Here is a 21,053-nt window from a genome sequence, read left to right as displayed (position 1 = left end):
GAAGAACAGGCTGTGCACTTTCCTTCTTTATGTCCCACTGATGTCCTTAGTGCTTTTTAGTGGGCTTTGTAGGTGGGAAAGCCAGAGCCACCCCAATCATTTTGGCACTTAGAAATTCAAAAATAATGCAAAAAGTATTTGTTTAGGAGCACCATTGCATTTGGTATGTCTAGAAAACAGTGACAAAGTAAATCACAAAAGAGGAAAGAAGTCTTTCAGCTGGTGGCTGGTGTTGTTTAGGAATGTCTTGCTGCTTAGTAAAGGTTCCTCGAACCAAAGCTACAGTGAGGGAAAAGAGCTGTGGAAGCAAGAAAGGGATTTATCAGGGCTCCCCGGGATATCTGAGTGCAATTGTCTTTGAGAGGTGTCCGTCCTTGTCTTTGATTCACTTTCTGTTCAATTTTAGCTTTTCTTCCAGGCAGCTCATGCTGGTACACAAATAGCTATGCCACTAATGGTTCGGGAAGACAACGATAGAGTCCTGGAAAATGAAGACAATTAACAGAATTGCCTAATTCCAGAGACAGACAATAAATTCTCTGCTGTGTATTGGCTACAGGCGTGGTTTGGTTCAGTTACGGAGAGAGGAATAATGAGTGCCCAGCCCTGTGTGCTCTGCAGTGCAATGGCTCGGCCACAGAAAGGCTGCAGCAGCTCGGGCTGTGTTGGATCAGAGCAAGGAAAATGACCAGCTCGGGAAGTTAAGGCCCTCCCTTACGAGTATCCTTACCTCTCCCACAGCTTAGCAGTCAAAACAGTTGGTCAAGATCAAAATATTGCATGAGCTAGATCCCATGATTTTGAATGCATAACAGCACCTAGCTCAAAATATTTTGTAATGCTGTGAAAGGAAAAGTGTCAGGCTGAGGGCTCGTACACAGGAAATATCAAGATGATACAGTCCAACAAGCTCTTACAGATTCAGGGAAGAGATGTGGTTTACACAGGTACAAGAACTTCGAGATAGACAAAGCAAAACAGCGTGTGCTGGGCAGCATGGCAAACTGGTCCAGAGAGCAGCTGTCTTTCACGCAGGGAGGAAAAGAGCAGAAAACCTGAAAACCTTCTGAGGAATGAGGCCCGTATTCTACCTCGAGTCCAGAGATTTATTCAGAACTAGTATAATACAGTAATCAACATAAAACCCCAACTGTTGCATTTGGGAATGGAAAGCGTGAAAACAAAGGATGGAATATATTCTTCATGACTGAGGGCATATGTGAGAAAACACCGTCTCCTCTGAAGTAAGGCCAGGAGCAAAGGCTGAGAGGAGATGGGGTGGGAAGGAAAACCCCTGCTGGCCCGGGTGGAGACAGACAGGAGCAAGCAGCTCAACACCGCCTGCTGTGAGGCTGCTGCATCGAGAGATGGGAAAGGGGAACAAGCTTTTCCAAAGAAACTGGTTGATTGTCTCCTGGGAACACCCTCGGAGGCTTTCCTCTCTTGACCCGAAACTTGGGTCAGTCGCAAGACAGAGGAACGGACGCTGGTTTATTCTTTCCTGATGGGGAGCTGGTTCCACTGTCGGTTTTCCTTTCAGTATTTTAGTGCTCTGGCTTGGAATCCCAGATGAATCTAGGTACCATCTGGGGAGCCACGCTGATCTTATTTAAAGTGCATCCAGGAGCAAAAATGTACCGGTAATGTTTGAGTCACTTTGCTGCAATGAGATTTAAATGAGACGTTCACTGTCAGCACTGTCACAAGGGAAACCGGGAAGAAAGAGCAATCAGGTTCCAGCTGTTTGGCTGGACAACAGCCACGAGACAGAGGAAGCACCCTGGACACATTTCAACATCACCAGGCAGCTGGAAACCCCAGCAGCAGGAACCTTTAGAAACAAGCCAAACCAGGGATAAATTAACACACATTTTAGGCTCTAAATTTGATTATTGCTGTCTTTCCTTTCCTGCTAAACTTACACTCAGTTTGACTGTGACATTTGTTAGGGGGGAAATTCCAAGCTTGCCCCATTTCAGTGTTCCAGGCCTGGCACCACTGAGAGCAGATCCCTTGCACTTGATGAGGGCTCAGAAAAGATGAAGGAATCACTGCAGCTGCTATGAGGTTAAGAGATTGTTTTGTTCTCATTTCAAAAGATGGGCTTTTGGCCCAAGACTGTGTTGCAGTCATGAGAAACACCTGTCCAAGCCCAAGAAAAGATGGGCCCAAAGCAAATTACTCTTGAGCTTTATTCCTTTGTTTTCTGCAGTTACGTTATGGAGCAGTCTAATCGAAACCCAATCTAAGATTTCAAGAAAACCTGGAAGGAGTGGAATGAAAGTAGAGCCTTTATTTGGCTGGAGGTTTTGAGATTTTATTTACAGTGATTGCACTCTGAAATCTAGAATAATAACAACCACCTGTGAGCTTGGTATCAAAGCCTCCCAAAATGAACTGTGTATTTCTGATTAATTACAAAGATACCTTCAGACCTGATATTTCATGAAACTTTACCAGAACATTCCCAAAATCTTGCCTAACATCATGAGACAGGTCTGGGTTTGACAGAGATCAGAAGTGAGTTCCCAAGTCTCATTATAACTGTCTATCTGTCATTATGTCTCAGTCTTTCAGTATGAAATAAGGAGTAAGCAATATCAAATCAAAGACAGATTCCTGAAAGAAAATGAGAAAAAACAACACTTGTCATTTAGTCTATTTACTATCATCCCAGGAATTCCAGAGCAGGATTTAAAACATCTGAAAGTATTAAGTACATGGATCTTGGAAGCAGTCAAAGCCCTAACAGAAAAGAAATCATCAGCTACTAATGAGCATTTCAAAGAAGACCCTTGGCTCGTGTACACATTAACCCTGTACAACACGAAGCACAAGCACACTGTGTTCTTATCAGCCCAAATGACTTAAATCACCCAGAAAATGAAGACCGTGGGCCATTATCCTTCTCCGGGACTGTGAGTTGCAGCCACCAGTACCAGACGCGAGCACAGTGAACAGGAGAGCAGTGGCTCACTGGTTTTCTTTACAAACATTTTCTTTTAGCTCCCTTACACTGAGCTTCAGAGGCTGAGAGCACATCAGAGGCAAACTAGAAATGATCAATGGGGCCTGCAGATTCAGCATCACAAATGTTAAATGCACATGGCTCGAGCCTGAATGTATAGACCCATATGGAGTATGTAACTTGTCAATGACGTAAAAGAAATATTCTGGTTCCCTAGAATTTAACCTGGAAGTGCTGGAGTACAGAGCAGGTATAGGGACATCACAAGTGACCCCCCAGGTTGCTGTTTCTGCACTTCTTCCCTGGAGCAGCTGGCACATTCTTGCAGCACAGAAGGGATTGGTTTTCTCTCTTTGGTCTGCTCTGGCCTCTGTTTGTGGTATTTGTGTATCAGTGAAGCCAGACAGTGGTGCCTTCGGTACTTGCTTATTCCCTCACTTAACACAAGTGGCTACCCAAGTCCTTCCCATGTTTAATTTAACAGCAAAACTTCCACTGGCTTCAAAGCTGCAGAAGCACAGCTTTCTTCTGCATGGCCGAGAGCAAGGCAGGAAGCAACCAGCTCGCAAATCAGGCACCGGGTACCCAGAAAGGGCACCGTGAGGCTGTTAACCTTTGAGAAGCAGAGCACTCTCCCCTTTCCCATGAGGACCTTTCTGAAGATCAGACTATGTTCATTTGTTTTACCGTTTCCTTCCTAACTGATTAAAATCAAATACTTTCTAGTCTATGTAAGGCGGTTTTCAATCACTGCCATTTAAGTTTTGCTGTTCAATAAAGAACCTTCAGCATTTTTGATGATTTCCTGGCTATCAGCACTGAAACTAAAAATGAATGCAGTGAATATACCGACTGGTGAATATACTGAATATACTGATGTTTTGATCTATCTGGATACATGTATGAGACACAGAGGCACATTGGCAGGAAGCATGGGTGGAAATAAGCTATTAAGATGTCTCAGAGCGTTCATTTTTCATTTGTAATCTATCATCCAAGATACATTTGCTTTGGAATTGCCAGGTACCGTGCTGCATTATGTAATTGAAAGCACTGAAGATAAGGAATGAAGGCCATTGAAAACATATGCTTTGGATAAAAGCAGCTATAAAAATAAATGTAATGACCATACCAGGGACGAGACAAGCATGGATAGTAACAAATTGGGAATGACCAGAAAGTTCTTGAATGGTCAAACTACAGGAAACTGTGCAGTCAGCCTTTTTTTTTTTTCTTTTTCACACTGATCGTTTTATTTTTATTGTGTGTTAACATAATAAATTTCCCACTTCTACGCTATGTACTGTCTGTTTTCTTTCTATTAGATTGCTGGAATTACTCCTTTCAACCTGAGCACTGAGCCGGTTTAAGGATGCTCCTATTAAAAGGAACTGATGGTGAAGTCAGATGTTTCTCTGATGCAACTTCAATTTTCTGTATAAAATGTACAAAGTTCCATTTTTCTGAACACAAGGGAAGTCAGACAGGAGACTGCATCTATACTGGTGGCTCCAAGCCCTTTTAGAGTCAGTACTTTGCTCTCACCTTTCCTTAGCATTGCGTGTCTTTGAGTTTTACGTTTTGGGGTCTTATCCTGCATCTTCTTCTGTGTTAGCTCAGTGCCACTCTTGTAGCTCCAGAGACCTTCCTTGTGTTGGGCCCATGCTTCTTTTGAGCATGAAACTCCGGGTCCGGTCACTCAGGCTGCTGCAAGCCTTTTGTTGCCTGCCAGGCCCAGCTGTTCTCCCAGTTTCTCCCAGTTCCACCTTCAGGCCCACCACTGCATGTGGTATGCTTGGTATCATGAAGGCAAAGCAAAACTGTTGGTGGAGCAAAAAGTTCTGTGGATTTAAATAAATCAGTAAAATAATTTAAATTAAACAGACATCCATTCTGAATGAGCTGTCCCTATTTAATCTTTCAAAGGCAGAGTTCTTCGTGAGGACAGATGTCTAATTCAGGGCACAAGATTATAGAAGAATGAATTCAACTCGGAGGACATTTAAAATCAACAGTGTCTACAAGACAAAGGATAAGGAGCTTAGACCTTCTGCAGTTCTTCACTCAGCTTAATGTTTTACCAGCGATTCTAACTTGGATGTATTGGCATTCTGTTTTCCTCTGCTCCTTTGCTTTGTTTATTGTCTTTGTCTAAACATTGCAATGCATACAAGCCTAAAACCACAGCTTAAGTTCAGAAGTATAGATCTATGCCCAGAGAGAAATTGGAATATAATATTAATGTAACTACAAAGGGAAGTGTTCAAAGTACTTCTTATGTCCTGTGCTGCAAAGATTAGATAAAAGTGTCCTAAGGTTTTTCCTGCGACAGTATCACACTTGGGCACTCTGAACCAAAAAGAGACTCACAATAGCAGAGTGCCTAATTATTATATTTGTCAGCTTGAACGTACCAGAATAATTCCAGGACAAATTTGTCTCCAGTTATAATTCCATTTATTCTAGTCAGGTCTATTTACTGCCCAGAGGTCTGCCAGTTACTGAAAAGGCTATAATTAAGTCCACCCTAAACCTGCCTTTAAATTCTGGATTGTCACATCCCAGTGCCTGGATGGGTGAAGGAGCTGTGGTGCTGGAAGCAGGATAACGTTAGTACAACATTAGTGTAATGCCTCGGTGGCCCAGAAGATGGATTGACATGCCTTCCTTGTGACTGTGACGCAGTGCTCAGTTACCTTCAGGTGTGCAACCACAAACATGGCTGAAAAGGTAATGTCTTCTGTGGTACTTAGCAGTAGTGAAAGTCCTGGTAAGTAATTAAAGCCCAAATATCTACACTTAGAGCAAAATATAATGGGACATAGTAACTCCGTGTGTGTGTTTAACATCAAGCTACTTTGAAGTAAGGGCAGCTAGAAAGGGCCGCTTGTAATGTGAGAGAAGCGTCAGGGCTCTGGGAGCATACTGTGGTTTGGTTGGTAAATTATGTAAATGGTCATTTCTGAAATACTTCAGGCCTTTTTTAAATAACTGCAGTGGAACATATCTCGTGACAATACTGAGAGAAAAAATATCTCAGTTTCTGTTTCTAATTATAAACATCTGTGTGTAAATGAAAGCCATTTCTGCCTCTATAAGCGTATTTCCTCCATGGGCCTGATTCCTCTGAAGGGCCGGAGTCCAGTATGGCTGCTGCAAGGCCTGTCACTAAGTGAGCTGGACTCCTGATGTGCTCATATTCCAGTTGCTACTGGTCTTCCTGTTACTCCCTCTCCTCCTTCCCCTGCCTCTAAATTAAAAATATCCTTTCCTTCAGGCCTGGGGCCTGAGCAGCCATCTCCAGATATAAGGCAGCCCTTCCGGTACAGGCAGGGCTTTTGTGAGGCTCTCAGGAAGCTGAAGACAGGAACCATGAGGCTCCCACCAAGCAGAGCTGGTAAAGGACATGCTTATAAGGCCCAGAGCAGAAGCATAGCCAGCTGACCGAGGCACCTGTAGGCTCTGCCTAACAAGGTGAAACTTGGTGACCCGAAATTCAGAGCCTCCAAAGAAAGAGTAGATGAAGGGCTGGGGTGTGGAGTGGCAGGGAAGGGGGATCACAGAGCTTGAATTTGTTTTGTGCAAGTGCTTGCCTCTCAGGACTTACTGTGGTTTGCTCCCCCAGCCTCGGCCGACTTGCTGAAGCCCGTTCCCAATAGTCTGAGGACAGCTACCGACACGCAAATGGAAGCAAATAAGGAGGCAACATGGTGCTAAACAAGGTAAGCTAATTATAACACATCTTTTCATAGACCATAAAGCTTGGGTTATTAATTACTGAATGTGACATTGTTGGGGGAAAGCAGCTGGTAAACAAGTTTCTTTACAGGATATATATTGCTGAAGGTTAACACTCTCCATGCATTTATCAACCTTCCAATAGTACTGTCTGCTCTCCAACATGGGGCAGCATGCTGAAACACCCTCTTTGGCGATTTTGCTGTAAATTAAGGGTGCATTTTATGCTATGCAAGTATCGCATCTTCTATGCTGTCTGCTGTGACTCTAAATCTTTCCAAAGTAGCCTGCTGCTGTGTTCCCATTCAATCTCTGCTTCTTTTTGTTTCTAAATACAAACTGACTTTGGAGTGAGTGATTTCTGTGCTCGGGAAGCACGCTGTGGTAAAGAGGTACATTTGTGAAGCCATCTACCCGGGAAAAGTCGTGCCCCCTGGGAATAACTGATGGCAGTTCCTGTGCTGGTGATGGATGGTAACCAAATGTCTTTTTTCAAAGTGCTGCTAGGGCTGGAGTTCCCTTAGGACTGGCCTGAATTAATCCTTCTTTCCCCAGCCTTCTTGTGTAGTTTTAATTAAGTTATAATTCATCTCTTTCTTTAGAATAAATTGTTTTTCTAATTTACTTGGAGACGCATCCTTTAGTTTGAGATAGGGCTATACGGATGGTGTGCTATTTGCAGTAGAGCCAAGGTGCAATCTTTCAAAGAAAACAGATAGGGTTTCTCAGATATGCTTAGCTCTTGTTCTCTTCTAGAGACTGGTGAAGGGCAAATCTGCATATCACCAGCCCATACACGGATCCTTCCCAAAGCAGGGGGCTTTGTAACTCTCTCAGTACTAATTGTAGTTACTCACTATAGAACCTCCTTTTATTCATTTCAGTGTCTAGCTCTGTTTTAACAAAGCACACTGATTGGAAGAAAAGATAGATCTACAAAGAATTGGTGGTTCAGCTGTTAGACAGATACCTGTATGAGCACTGAAAGCTGCCACAGCAATTAATATTTTCTTGGGCGAAGTAGTATCACCTGAACTATCTAATCAGGACAACAGCAGAGAGCAGAGCAGCCACGAAACCAGGGCAAATGAGCTGCAGTGCAACTCTCAAAAGTTAAAATGAATGAGAAAAATAAAAAGGTGTTGTTTTTTTTTTTTTTTTTTCCCCCTGTGGACTGAACTACAGCCAAAAGAAACTCTGATTTCACAGAGAAACACTGATTTTTTTGACAATAACAATCAGCTGCAATTTGCCGCTCTTTCTTTCTTCCTTAAGCCATTCTGGATCCCTCAGTTGTTGACTTTGTGCTGAAAGTGTAGCCTGTTGTGTCCAGCATGCCTGAAAGAGCCTACCTGAGGCAGCTGGCAGCAGGCCTTGGGCTTAAAGTGCTTTTTCCGCTCTTTGTGGTAATTTTGGGGGTTCTGCAAATTATTCTTGAGGGCCTCCTGGTGGCTTCAAAGAATTCCATGTCATGGAGTTCTCAAAGGAATAAAATCCCTTTATTACAGCACTTCTTAGAATTAACTAGATGTTCATTTTAAGGGTGTCTAGACTCACAAGGTGCCTTTTCTGTCCCGAGATACTCAGCTCTAACAAGTACTGTACAATGGAGCACATTCAGCTCTTCAAAGCACCCCAAGTAGCTATCATGACCTGTTGCTGTTGTGCTCTGTTTAACCATTTTTTCCTGCAAAAGTACAAAGTTTCATCTTCCGCCGGTCACTTACATTTTAAATAAAGTCTTACAAATATTGCCATTCCTCAGTTTGGGTGTGGGGAGGAGCAGCCCCTGTTGCTGCATGCAGGTTTTGCACTCTCGTGTGGTCAGCCATCCCCTCTCACCAAACACCACTGCTTTTGATGCAGGTCTCACACGTGTGTTTTGCTGGAACACTTGGTGGTGGTTGGTGCACTCTGTGCAGTGCTTGTGATGGAAAGGCTGTGTTATAAGAGAGTTTGGGTTGAACGGACATCTCTGGAGGGCCTCTGGTCCAACCTTCCCCAGAGAAAGGAAGACTTAGTGTGTTGGAAAGACTTATTTTCCCAGCTGGGCAGCAAACTGACGTGACTTAAAACTGTTCCAGGTTCCCTATTGGTTATACCCAACATCTCTGTTTTCATATCACCTCTGTATTAATGAGTACGTGAAACATAAACTGCACAGAGTGCAGCACTAAGCTGTGATTTGAGAGCAGTATTTAAGCAGTAATGTCAAAGAAATGGTGTACACTAGTTTGCTTGGATATCATCTGACAAGCTGAAAGGAATTTTAGTCAATAGATATTTATCCAATGTTCTTTCTAGATGTAATAATACCCAGTATAGGGTTTTCATCCACTCAGCTTGATTCAGTAGGAATCAAGATGTTATATACGGGGAAAAGTAGTCGTCATAGTTTGTTTTCGAGGGCTTTTTTAGTTGACCTTGTGCAGTATTGTCCTGGTTTCAGGTAGGACAGAGTTAATTTTCCTCCTAGTAGCTGGCAGGGTGTTATGTATAATGGAAAGTTCAGGTTGCTTTGATATTGTACAATGTCTGAGCTAATTCAGCCATCCGTATTTCCTAATCCTTTCACAATAAAGCAAATATTTTTCCTTTATTGAGAGATAACAGAAATCCCTCTTAAAACACAAAGCAAAGCTAAACAAACAAACAAAAAATTCTTGTAAAATTAAATTGCATGCGGTAATACTGAGAAGACATTTCAAAGATGGTGAAGCCCATACAGAAAAGTAACTCCAGCCAGCAGCTGCTGTCTGCAAGAACACTTTTAAAGTATTTCCACGTTTTTCGTGCTCTTTTATTTGACCTTTAGTTCAAGGCCATCTGTGCTGAGCTACTGACTTTTCTTAGTCCCTTGAGTGGCTGCTGAAGATAGGCTTCAGTATACATAATGAAGAACAAAACCTGTTTTTAAACCTCCCCCCTTCCAGATAACGTATGATAAAACTAATTTAGCCCTTGAAGGAGCAAGTCTGTTAGCCCTTTGATAGCTAATTTGATTCCTGATAATTTATTGTGCTGTATGAGCTGGGAAAACAGATTCAAATGTCTTTTGGAGGGCAATAAGAAATCATTATCAGGAAAAATCACTATGGAAGAGGAAAACAGTTGAAAGATCAGGCAGAGATAGATGGAAGTGCCTGCCTGACATGGGCTCTGCGAGGATTTGGCAGCTTGAAGGAGGGAGCCGAAGGCAAACGCGGTATCTGGGGAGAGGATAAGGCTAGGAACTTGGCTGGAAGGCAAATGCATGCTGGTTTTAGGCTGGTTTGTTGTCTTGAGGTGTCAGGAGCTTGTGCTTTGTCAGATAAAAAGGCCTCTTCTAATTTCTGTGTGAGAAGAAGTAGGTAATGTTAAAAAATGATAAAAATTCTGATTTTTTTTAGTGTTTTTTTGTTTTGTTTTGTTTTGTTTTGTTTTTCCCCGAACCTCAGGGATTTATATAATTTATTTAAATTTATCTGTTGTTCCTGTAGACCTTTATTTCTAGTTACGGCCACAAAGTCCTAATTTGTGTAGATCCCCTGTTGGCTTTTATTGTTGTTGAATCAGGAGGAGGGCACCGTGGTCCCTAACTGAACAGCCAGTGTCAAAACAAGTTATTTGCATGGTAATCCAAAAAGAGATAATTTATTGGCACATGCTAGGCGTCTGGCATACAAGGGTAGATAAATGTTCTGCCAGCAAGCTAAGGGAGCAGCAAAGCTACTCGTGTTCGCAGGACATCTTGCACATTAACGTGCATTTTCCCTCAAACTCAGCCATCCTACCGGTTCGGTGAGCACAGCACAGTCACCAAAGTCCAAGTCTCTCATATATGCCTCTCTTCCTCTTGTAATGTATTTTGTAGCGCCGCAGTTGCTGCCAGTCTCATTTGATGACTGCCATGTGTTAACAATTTTCCTAACATAAAACCAGCTAGCTAATGCCCTATCTTTCTGTTTTGGTTAGGCTCTAGACTGGGACACAAATTTCAAGGCATGTGGGAGCGCTGCTCTCGTTTCAATTTGTGGCCTTGTCGTAAATTTTCCGTTTGCTTTCAGGCACGCTGCCTTCCCTCTCCGTGTCTCCTTCTTTAAAGTGCAGTGACAAGATTATTAATGAAACATTTGGTTGGTTGAAGCGTAAGGTTGTCAGGCGGACATGAGGTAAACCCCACCATTGAGGCCTTCGCAGTTGGACTGAACGATGCCACGTTCCCACCTGCATCCTCCTCACATGCCAAGTGTTTTGGTGGGGTCGGCCCTCCGAGTGCTGAGGTGGCTTCTCTGCCGTCCCACGGTGTTTTTAGGGACCAGACATCGGCCCCTTGCAGGGAAGGGACGGAGCAGGACGGGCACAGAGACTGCGGCCCCGGTGGCCGAGAGGCCGGTTGTCTCCAGAGGCAAAGCTGTCAGGGCTCGCAGGTTGTTAGAGACGCATCTTCATTTATGAGCCATGAAATAAAGCTCATCTCCCCGGCAATTTACTGCCATGCAGTCCCATCGATTTTATGGGAATTGCCCGGTGTGTCATGGCAGAATGTAATTCTGTTTTTTTTTCCTGGACGTTTCGGATTTGACAGCCTTTCATTTAATGGTTCAGTCAAAAGCCCACTGAGCATTTTATGGTATTTAGATGGGAGGCATTAGCTTAGCGTGGATATTTTAATGTACTTATATATGAATCTTTAATATATTCTTATTGATCTAATCCTTGTGTGATAGCAAAGTGCTTTCCTCCCCATTTATAGACAGAAAATTGAAACAGATGTGAAAATAACTTCAAATGTCATGCAGGATTTAGCAGCAAACACTCAAAACCGCTTATTCCAAACCTAGCGTCCTAGCTCCTGGATCACCCGTTTCCTTGGAGAAGGTTTATTTGCTGAGGTTTGTGGGTGTCAGGTTGATGGCACACACCAGGGGCTTCCTTGCCTCTGCCCCTGTGGTGTTCCCTTGGTCGGGGGGCTTAGGCCTGGCCCACGCTGAGTCTTGATTTACAATTAGAAGAGATGCAAAGGAGCTAAATGAGGTCCTCGGGTTAAAAAGCCCTGAAGTTAGTTACTAATTTATGAGGGTAAATTGTTGGGAAGGTAATGTGAGCCTGTGGAAACAACTCTTGGGGTCATTAAAAAACACACGCAGATTTATTGACTGCTCAGATGTCAGCAAGCTTCCCTTACAAGTGTGGACACCGTATCCTGTGAGGGAGTTAGAACAGGCACGGAAGGTATCTGCGATTGCTAATGCAATATTAAAGAGAAATCCTCTCTACTTAATCCTCTTATTAGGTATTGCATTACGTCGGCTGTTAGCGTGCTTGCTACCTGTTGGTAAAAGCAAGTAATGAAGCGACCTGTCAGTTCTGAGGACACTGTAAGTGGTTTGCATGGAAATGGAAAGTTGGCATTGATACGGTACAAGAGATGATGCCCATATGGGCACAAATCTTTTGAGGGAGGGGGAATATTTACCAAAAGTGAGATGGATGGCCTCTCTTGCAGAGGATGAGCATACCCTGCGGTTCTGCTCCCTGAGTTGTTGAACGTGGGCCCGGTAATGCACGGTGTGGAAGGGCTTCACCTCCCCGTGAAATCAGAGGAACCGAGCAAACCAAGGCCCCCCTGGGAGGGCTGAAGCCCCGCTTTTTGTTGCTCTGTGCTGTAAGGAAGTTTGTGGGTTTCAGAGGCAGGGAGGCGTTCGGAGGGACTGAAATCTGTCACGCTACAAATTCAGCAGCTGATGCCTGGCTTGTAATGGCAGCGCACCGTGGTGCTGAGTGCCTGTACAGATGGGGTGTTAATCGGTGGCTGAGTGATCAGTAAACACAAACAGAGAGGGAGCTCAACAGAGCCCCCGGAAAGCCAAGCTGGCAGCTGGCTGGCTTCTGGACAGAACTAGCCCAAGAAAACAGCTTCAGAAGGAAAAACATCATCCTGTGCAGGCAAGTGACCGGAAAGGTTTGAAAACTAGGGCCCGACTCTGTGCTGATACTTAAAATACATCCATCCCATGCTAGATCTTAGACCATACATCTGTGATGCTTTATGTTGTATCAAAAATCCCACACCTCTAAGACACCGAAAAGGACAAGAAAACTGCTTTCAGTGTCGCATTTAAGAGTGGCAGACCAATAGTTCTTTGTGTTAGCTGGAACAAAATGACAGGAAGGTTTGTCTCGATGAGGAACGTCGCAGGCACTGAGGTCAGGCGTGAATTTAATGGCCTTTGCTGTGAGGTCAAGCCCCAAGGAGAGCACCGGACAGAGTGGCATCACCTGAGGAACGACCTGGGGAACAACTAATTACATCACAGTAAGAATCGATAGAGCAGGTCGAAGCAGGCTAGCAGCTCTGACATATTCCTTCCTCGGGCTTGCACGGAATCACCTTGGTTTGTAACAGCCACCAGGTAATCTGCACAACCTCTTGGAGTTTTCAGTTTTCAGGATAGCGGAGCTAGATGTGCCTCCTGGAAGAGCTTACGAAGCTCTACATAAAAACACCAATAAATTCCTTTGTAAGCGACTCTTCTATTATTCTGAAACTGCAGACGGATATCATGTAGTCCAGTATTCCAGTGCAAAGAAACTTCCTCTAGAACAAATCTCATTGTCTTTTCAGCAATAACATGGTTTGTGGCCTCTCCCATTTATCACTGTGAACTGTAGCTCTTCGACAAAGACGTGTTCAATTTCAGCATTATTTTCAATGTTTCATTTAAAAACATCAAAATATTGATCCTGAGATGGGAAACATCTCAGCCTATTTGGTCATCGCACCAGGTCCCCTGATTTCACAAGCGAATCGATTGGATAACGTGGCCATCTGACATACCGGTCAGACAACTGGAACTATTTCCACGTCTTCTGGAGCATTTGGAAGCCCAAAGAGTGTAAAGGAGTCAGTTGTTTCTGCGGTGCCATGTAACATTATTGCTCCTCAGTGAAAGATTTGGACATTCAGAGAGGTGTAGCGCAGATCCCAGGAGATCCTTCCCAAGTGCCCCACATCCCAGCGGCACCCCGGCATCGCTCTGGTGCAGGGCTGAGCTTGTAAAAGCTGATGAAGCAGCCCTGGTGTCCAGGACTTGCCATGAGGTTGCTCGTAAGCTTTCCACGGTGTGGCTGCTGCAGTAGCCATTTGCATATGTTCATTTCTCACACGTCTTGGTCGGTCCCGCGGAGAAATAGAAAATTCCTTTAATCTTTCTTTAATGGCAGTTTTCTGGCACGGGCCCTGTTAGCTGTGACTTGAATAGAGCAGTTTTCGTTGGCACCACTGCTGCTTTCAGGAGCTGATGCTGGAGGTGCACTGAGGTGTCTCTGGCAATCGTCCACCTCGATTTGCGCTCTGCACCAGCTTTTCAGCAAACACTCTGAGCGCTTGTGTCTCCCCAGAAACTGAGTTTACTCTTTGACACTGCAGCATAAAACTGTTAGTAAAGCTAAATCTGCGTAGGGTTTGTTTGGGGGTGAGGAGCCTTTAGCAGCATAAACAGTCTCTGGGGCCTTTGCGCTTCTGGCCTGTCACAAGAAATGACTGCAACATGCGAGCAGGGCTGCTCCATCTCTCCTGCAGACGAGCAGGGCCTGGGCTGTTCACAGCAGTTACTGGGGTAGGACAGTGCCTTGCAGCTCCTGCCAGGAACGATCGAGCTCGTCTGTCCCGCAGGTCAGGGAGAAACCGCAGGTCTTGCCACCCGCTTTGACACCAGTGCAATAAGGCGCCTCAGACAGATTGTGCATTAATTTCATAATCCCATTTTTACACAACTGCGGCTATTTGATTTTGATAACGGCTAACAGTATCATTTGTTCATTAAGGATGCTGCCTTTTCCAAAACGCCATCTATGACATTTTGTTCCCTTGGCGTAAGGCGGTGTATAAAATTCCCCGCGAAGTTTAACCTTTCATGAAAGCTGACCGTCTTTATCTACTTCAGTACATGGCTGCGTTCTTAATTGCATCTTGCAGACAAATGTGAAATGGTCAGCACTGACGTGACTGTGAGCTCCTTCCGGAGTGTAACTGTGCTAACTTATTCATATTTGTAAGCCAAAATCCCTGATAGGAAGAGGGACGCTTCGATCAGACATTTCACACATTCATGGTAAAAACCAGCAGCCTTTGGAGGGACACCGATACAAACACAGACCCTCTGCGTTGTTTGTCCTCTGATGCAGGAGCTCCCCTAATCCTGCCCCTGTGCCAGCGTTCGTTTTTGAACTGTATTATTGAATGATGTTTTGAGTCATGCCAGCCTCCGAGGCAGCCGGCAGCGGAGGTTGGCCGGGGAGCCCTGGGGAAGCCCCAGCAGTCATCGCTGGAGCAGTAGCTGGGGCGTGTTACGGAGCCTGCACGCTGCTATTGTCAGCCAAGACTTAAATCTCAGAGTTGATCTTCGGTCTAGTAACTCTTCTCTGAAGTGAGCAGGCCCTCGATAAAGAACAGAAGAGGCTTTCATTAAGACTTTCTTGGCTGAACTTGTTAGGCTTGCTGAAGTAAACATTGCATCTGCTGCGAACACTGGCTCACACAAGACATAATAGGATCCCTTATTCCGTAGCTTCTGATTCTGGGCAGTTTTGTTGTCGTTCTGGACTTTTGCTGGAGTCACAGGTTATCCAAGTGAAGCCCCACTGCCTGACAGCAAACAAAAGGGTATCATCGTAGCTGCACAGTAAGCATGCTCTGTGCCCAAGGGCCTTGGCAGCAGTATGGCCCATAATCCAGCAAAACGTGCAAGCACCCGTGTAACCTCATCCGAGAATTGCTCAAGCAATTGCTTTCTTGACTTGGGAGGAACAAGCAGCAGCTTATTTTGGCACGGCGATGCTACAGTGGTAGAGACAGCATAGATCATTTGCATCTGCAGATGATTTTGGCTTTTTCCACTTCTGTAGAAGAGGAAGAGACAGAAGACAGACAGTCTCCATTCTCAGCATCTCCACCAGCACTGAAGCTGCCATATACGTTCCGTAACAGGCAATGCTGTGTCATTAAAGTAAATGAAGTACACCTCTAGGTGTGAGAGGTACTGTGAAAACAGAGCCCTTTGTATTCTGAGGTGCAGCTTAGTTCAGTATTTGTACCTGTACCTTCAGAGTTCCAGTCCTGGCCCTCTGCCATGGGGCAACAGAAGAGCTGCAAGAGGAGGAAAGACTCAGCTAAAGCTGCCACTATTGTTAGCGTTGGCCTTAGCACAGCTCCACTTCACTGCAAATGCCACCATGGCTGCTCCTTCCCTTCCCCTCTCTGCCAGTCTCTACTGTACTCTATCTTAAAATATAGTATGAACACAGCATTTGGCAAAATAAAACAAACTGTCACGCTTGTGAAAGTTCAGTGACTATATTCTAGTTTATTGACTGCAGTCAAGTTTTATTATGCCTCAAATAATTAAATACTGCAACAGTGACATTAAAAATACAGGCCAATTTACCAAAATAATTGTATTCTGCAGATTATGTACATATTATACATTTTACAGTATCATGTAAACTTTTTTTTTTTTTTATACATAAGGTAACTCGGATTTATGGTAACTAAAACCCAAAATACTTGCTGACGAAAATATTCCTATGAAACATAAGCATTGTGTCTAGGATACTCAGGAAAATTGCAAAAAATGGAAACCAGCTATAAAACATAATTGAGTTAGTAGAAAAATGAATTAAATTACATTCATATAAAAAGTTAAACTAAAAACATTGCTATGCATCATTATTTAAAAAGGGAAAAATCCCAAACCTTCTCCTTTTATATATTAACACACACTTTCACGGGAAGCTACTGTGGCCCCATTTCCAGCAATGGGGCATAGCCTAGGAAATCCAGATTCCCATTCTCCTTATAACATATATTAAATAACTGGGGTCTGTACCAATACAAATATTGTATATATTCATGCACTGTGATTATGTTCCTAGTAGCCTACCAAGGCACAATTTTGTGTCATTCCCCGCCCCCCTCTCCCTTACATTTAGGCATGCAGTGCTAGAGATGCTTGCTGTTCAAAAAGCTCCTGTAGGATGTCTCTAGTCTGATTTTCACACTAGAGGACACAGAAATCTTTCCAGATTAGACTTAAAAATAAATAAGTAAAAGAAGGTAAAGGCCTTCGCTCAACATCTTGCACCGATCGTGTCAACTCATTTAAAATGCCTTAACCACCTCTGCGGTCTCCAGAAAGCACGTCACTAAGGTGATGGAATTACATTTGTCCAGTCAAATTTATAATATATTAACTAGGATGACAAAATTGTTCCTTCTGGAGATTTTCATTCGTGTGACAGCTGTAGTGTTTTGATTTGGCATAACGGATCGTCAAGTCTAAATAGATTTCTAGCTCACATCTCAGCCGAGCACCATTTACGTTATCTGCTATGTAGTGCATGTAATTGAAGTACCTAGGTATACTCATTAAAATAAATGCATAATTTAACTGTATATAAACAGCTGCCAAAATGAGCAGCTGTTAACCTGGCTGTATTCTGAAGGCTTGTAAAACTTGCATATTTTATAACCGCCCTGCATCTGTAAGAGGCTTGGTCCTGCAAATAGCTGTGTGCTTATCTTTGAGGATTTGAAGAATCTCATGAGATTACAATGAATGAAACTGCCCGCAGGCCTCCAGGAGCACTGCAGGTTGTGCCTTGGACAAGTGTGGCCAGCCATCAGTCCCCTAAGTAGTGTCAAGGAAGATGAAACTTGACTAATACAGACTGGGTTTAGGCACTAGATAGATTCCCTCAGACACTGAACATATCTGAAATTAGACCAAACACCTGTCAGACTTGGATAAGGTGAAAATGTGTTACAAAATGGCCTCTTCAAACATGCCCAGAATTATAGAAAATGAAACCTATATGATGTCTGTTTATGTACATCTTTAATAGAAAAGAAATCCTAATCTAGAGTATCAAAATACTGTATTCATATAAACATATGAGAGCATCTAAATAGAAAAGTAAAAAGTGTAAAACACAAACTTCTTTGGGGAATTAAATATCCTAAAAAAGTTTTTCTTAAAATCAGGAATGTATGTGCTGCAAAAGATTGAGGACTACATCTCCCCTCGTCTACGTGTTTTTGCTGCAGCAGCTCCACGTTCCTCCTCCTCCTCCTCTTCGTAATTTTCTTCATGGACTTCTTTCTGGTTGTTCTCTTCTGGCATTTCTTGCTCTTGATCTGCTCCCCCATTATTCTTTTCATCTGCCTGATTAAGAAAAAAAAAGTAAGAGATTCCATGGAAGTGACAGTTTTATTATAGTTTATTCTTGGGCCATGAGATGAAGTTAACGAACACAAAAAATGACTCAGAGTTGTTAGAGCCAATGACCAAACACAGGAAAAACTTTTCAGAGGTCTTCAAGCAGCAAAAATGTACGTGGGGGTGGAAGGATGAGCAAAAGGAAGTTCAGACAGTGTAAAATGTTAAGGTTTATAATCTAAAGAAAGCCACTACAATTATTGTGCAGTGTCGCTGTGACATGATCACAGCTGTGTTAAGTGTTTAATCCTGTCATGTCACCGAGTTTATGGGTTTACACAGTACTCACATTTTCATCATTTTCACCATATGGCTCTTCAGCATTGCGTTCCAGTTCTCGTTTCTTCTCTTCAGTCAAATCTTCCTGAATCTGCAAAGCATGGAGATGTTCTGTACATTTTAATTTCCTTTAAAAAAGCAACCTGAGGTGTAAGGATGCACATTTTCACAGCTAAACTTTTGCAGAATGAAGACTTAAAAAGAGGAAAGGGCATGGAGAGGTTAAAGGAAAAAAGGAACAAATCAGGAAACTCAATTCCTCTGAAAGTGTATTTAATTTTAACTGCAGTTTTTACAGACCCTCTTATCATCAGCTAATTTATTTTAAATTGCTTTTCCACATTTAACTTGACGCATACAGTATTTTCTCCTTGTCTTTTACAGTGAGAGTATAATGACAACACAGAGTCAATACCAACATTCCATCCCCCTGTAGACTCCTATAAATATATCAGCTCTGATAGGTGATGTACGTATTTAATGCTAACGTTGTCCATGTTTTCCTAGTGGTTGAGTGATCCCTCTGCTAACTGCTCTTGGAAAACCACAGAAGAGCAAGTGGGGACTGGTAGGGAAGGATAATCTCTTCCGTCCTTTCTTTTATGTCAGCACTTTCCCTCATTTCCATGTCCCTTTATGTTTATTTATGTTTAGGTGCAAATTAGAAAGAAATAAACTTGATTTTCTGTTGGAATATTGTGAGCTTTTGTGCACATCTGCTCTAAATGGTGTCCTACGAGTTGGGGAAGATGCTTCCCTAAAGCCTTTCAGCTTCCCCCGTGGAAAACAGCCATTTCACCTGGCTGGGAAATATTCACCACTCACTGCTGCCACCTACCCCTGCCACAACAGCAGGAATACAACTGCTGCTTCTGACTGGGCTCCCTTCCTGTAGCAGATAGCAGCAGCAGCCAAATACTTTCTCTCTCCCTCCTCGTATCAACCTTCACCAGTAGCAGGACAGTTTATTTATCAGTTTCTTCCATCAGGAGGGGAAAGCTGCTTGTGAACATGCTGTTTGAGGTTAGGCATTACTGCTATAAGATAAGCAACCATCAAACCTAGATCACTGAAGAATTTATTGGAAAGATCTGAATAATCTTTCCAGTGTGCAGTATTTTAGTCACCACACTAAAGAAACTGTTCCTAATTATAGCATCTTACCTCACTCTTGATTACCCATTCAATCGCTGCTCACTCTTAATACTTCCAGTAAGCACGCTGGTTCTAGTCCTTCATGAAACATGCATCAAATTATTTCCTGTAAGCCAAGGTAATTGCCAAACGCCAACTATTCCCAGTTCCTGACGACCTAATTTGATTTAAGTAACCAGATTTTGGACTGGTGAATTCTAATTGCATTCCAGCTAATCTAGACAAAGTATTCCCCACAACTGAATAATGAATAGCCTTTTCTATTGCCTTTTGGAAATCATTAAGTATGAAGTAGAAAACAGCAATTGATTAGGTAGGTATTGAAGAAATGCAGAGCAGAATATATGCTGCTGCATGCATAATGAGCATGCCATTCAACATACGAAGGAGAAGTCCCTTCTTCCTCCGGTTCAAAGCAGTGCGCTAACAGCTTCCTGCTTGACTCCATGAACAGGAGGCGCTTACATAACTTGGACTGCTTAGGAAGAGCACAGATAAATCGAACTCAGTCCTGAAGAGTAAATAGCTGACCAAGGAAGCAGCTGGCCCAGAACAGCGGCGTGTGATTAAGGGTGCAAAGTTCACGAGGTTTTCAGTGACCTCCGAAGGGCTTGAGGTTTGCAGGAATTTTTCCTTGCATTGTGAATGGCTTAATCTTTTCAATTATTGCACAATTAATGCCGTGTTGTACGGAAGGCTAATAGATTACAACACTAATAGATTACAACAGGTAAGCATGAATAACACTAAATGTGTTCATTAGTGGAGAGCAGGGTAATGGCAAAGACTCCCTAAGTTTCACAAAGTCAGAAACTACCATTGGCAAAGTGATTTGGGTTCATTTTGCAGTTAGAAACGATACCAACATTGAAAGTTAACGAGCATTTGCTATGCTACGTGAGTCCACATGCGCCTTACATCTGTTTTCTTACCTCTTCTTCTCCTTCTTCCTGATACTGTTCATCCACATTATCTTCCTGCTGGTCAGGATTTCCTGCCATCTGCAGAAAGATCACGTTAAAATTTAGCTCTGCGTACATACCTGTTAATTTTAGAAGACCAAGGGTTAAAGCTTCTTGTTCTGGGACCGAAGACTTTATGTCAAGGCAAAGGAACAATAACAGCATACGAAGTTATAGTGCTTTCATTAGCATTAATGATAGCCTGGCTACATGATTTAGAATTGCCCTAAATTAAAAAATAGACAGCAGAATGATTAAAATAAAATTCATTTCACAGAATAAAGCGAGATTTTCCATACTAATCAGGAAGACAATGACGTACTCTTACCAATAAAGACTGATGTCATAAAAATACAAATTATCTCTGCCTAGAGAAGTTTACAGAGTGAACACAACTCAAGTGTGCAGCATTCACTGGAATGACCATAGAAGGAAATGGACACCAATGCTTACAGTCGATTGAGTGCTGATGGCATGGAAACAGCACAGCAGGAATTTGTGCAAAAACAGTAGGATCGTATGAACAGGAGTTCCTGCAGGCGCTTATGGGAAGGGAAATAGGGGCACCCTTAAGTGTGAGATTACAGAACCTTGCCGAGTGAATCTCGTGATGAAAGCTGTACTGGTGTATCACCAGGAATAGTTTCATACTTCTACCTGCACGTCATACGTGGTTTAAAAAAGATCTTTAAA

The 21,053-nt window shown here is 43.1% G+C and overlaps 1 protein-coding gene across 2 annotated transcripts in view; it reads right to left on the bottom strand.

Moving 5' to 3' along the window:
* Nucleotides 1-16,033: 16,033 nt before the first annotated feature.
* The window catches only part of GOLIM4 (golgi integral membrane protein 4), a 32,467-nt gene continuing 27,447 nt past the window's right edge, over nt 16,034-21,053 (bottom strand). For both annotated transcript variants that reach the window (XM_035557152.2, XM_035557151.2), the window contains 3 exons: nt 20,331-20,399; nt 18,254-18,334; nt 16,034-17,910 (listed from right to left, as the gene is read on the bottom strand). In XM_035557152.2, the coding sequence (XP_035413045.1) occupies nt 17,758-17,910; nt 18,254-18,334; nt 20,331-20,399 (303 nt within the window). In that variant the 3' untranslated portion in view covers nt 16,034-17,757. The remainder of the gene's footprint in view (nt 17,911-18,253; nt 18,335-20,330; nt 20,400-21,053) is intronic.

Source organism: Cygnus atratus, chromosome 9 (assembly GCF_013377495.2).
Source record: "Cygnus atratus isolate AKBS03 ecotype Queensland, Australia chromosome 9, CAtr_DNAZoo_HiC_assembly, whole genome shotgun sequence".
NCBI lineage: Eukaryota > Metazoa > Chordata > Aves > Anseriformes > Anatidae > Cygnus > Cygnus atratus.
The sequence above is the reverse complement of the archived record's forward strand: the minus strand, read 5'-3'. Positions and strand labels throughout refer to the sequence as shown.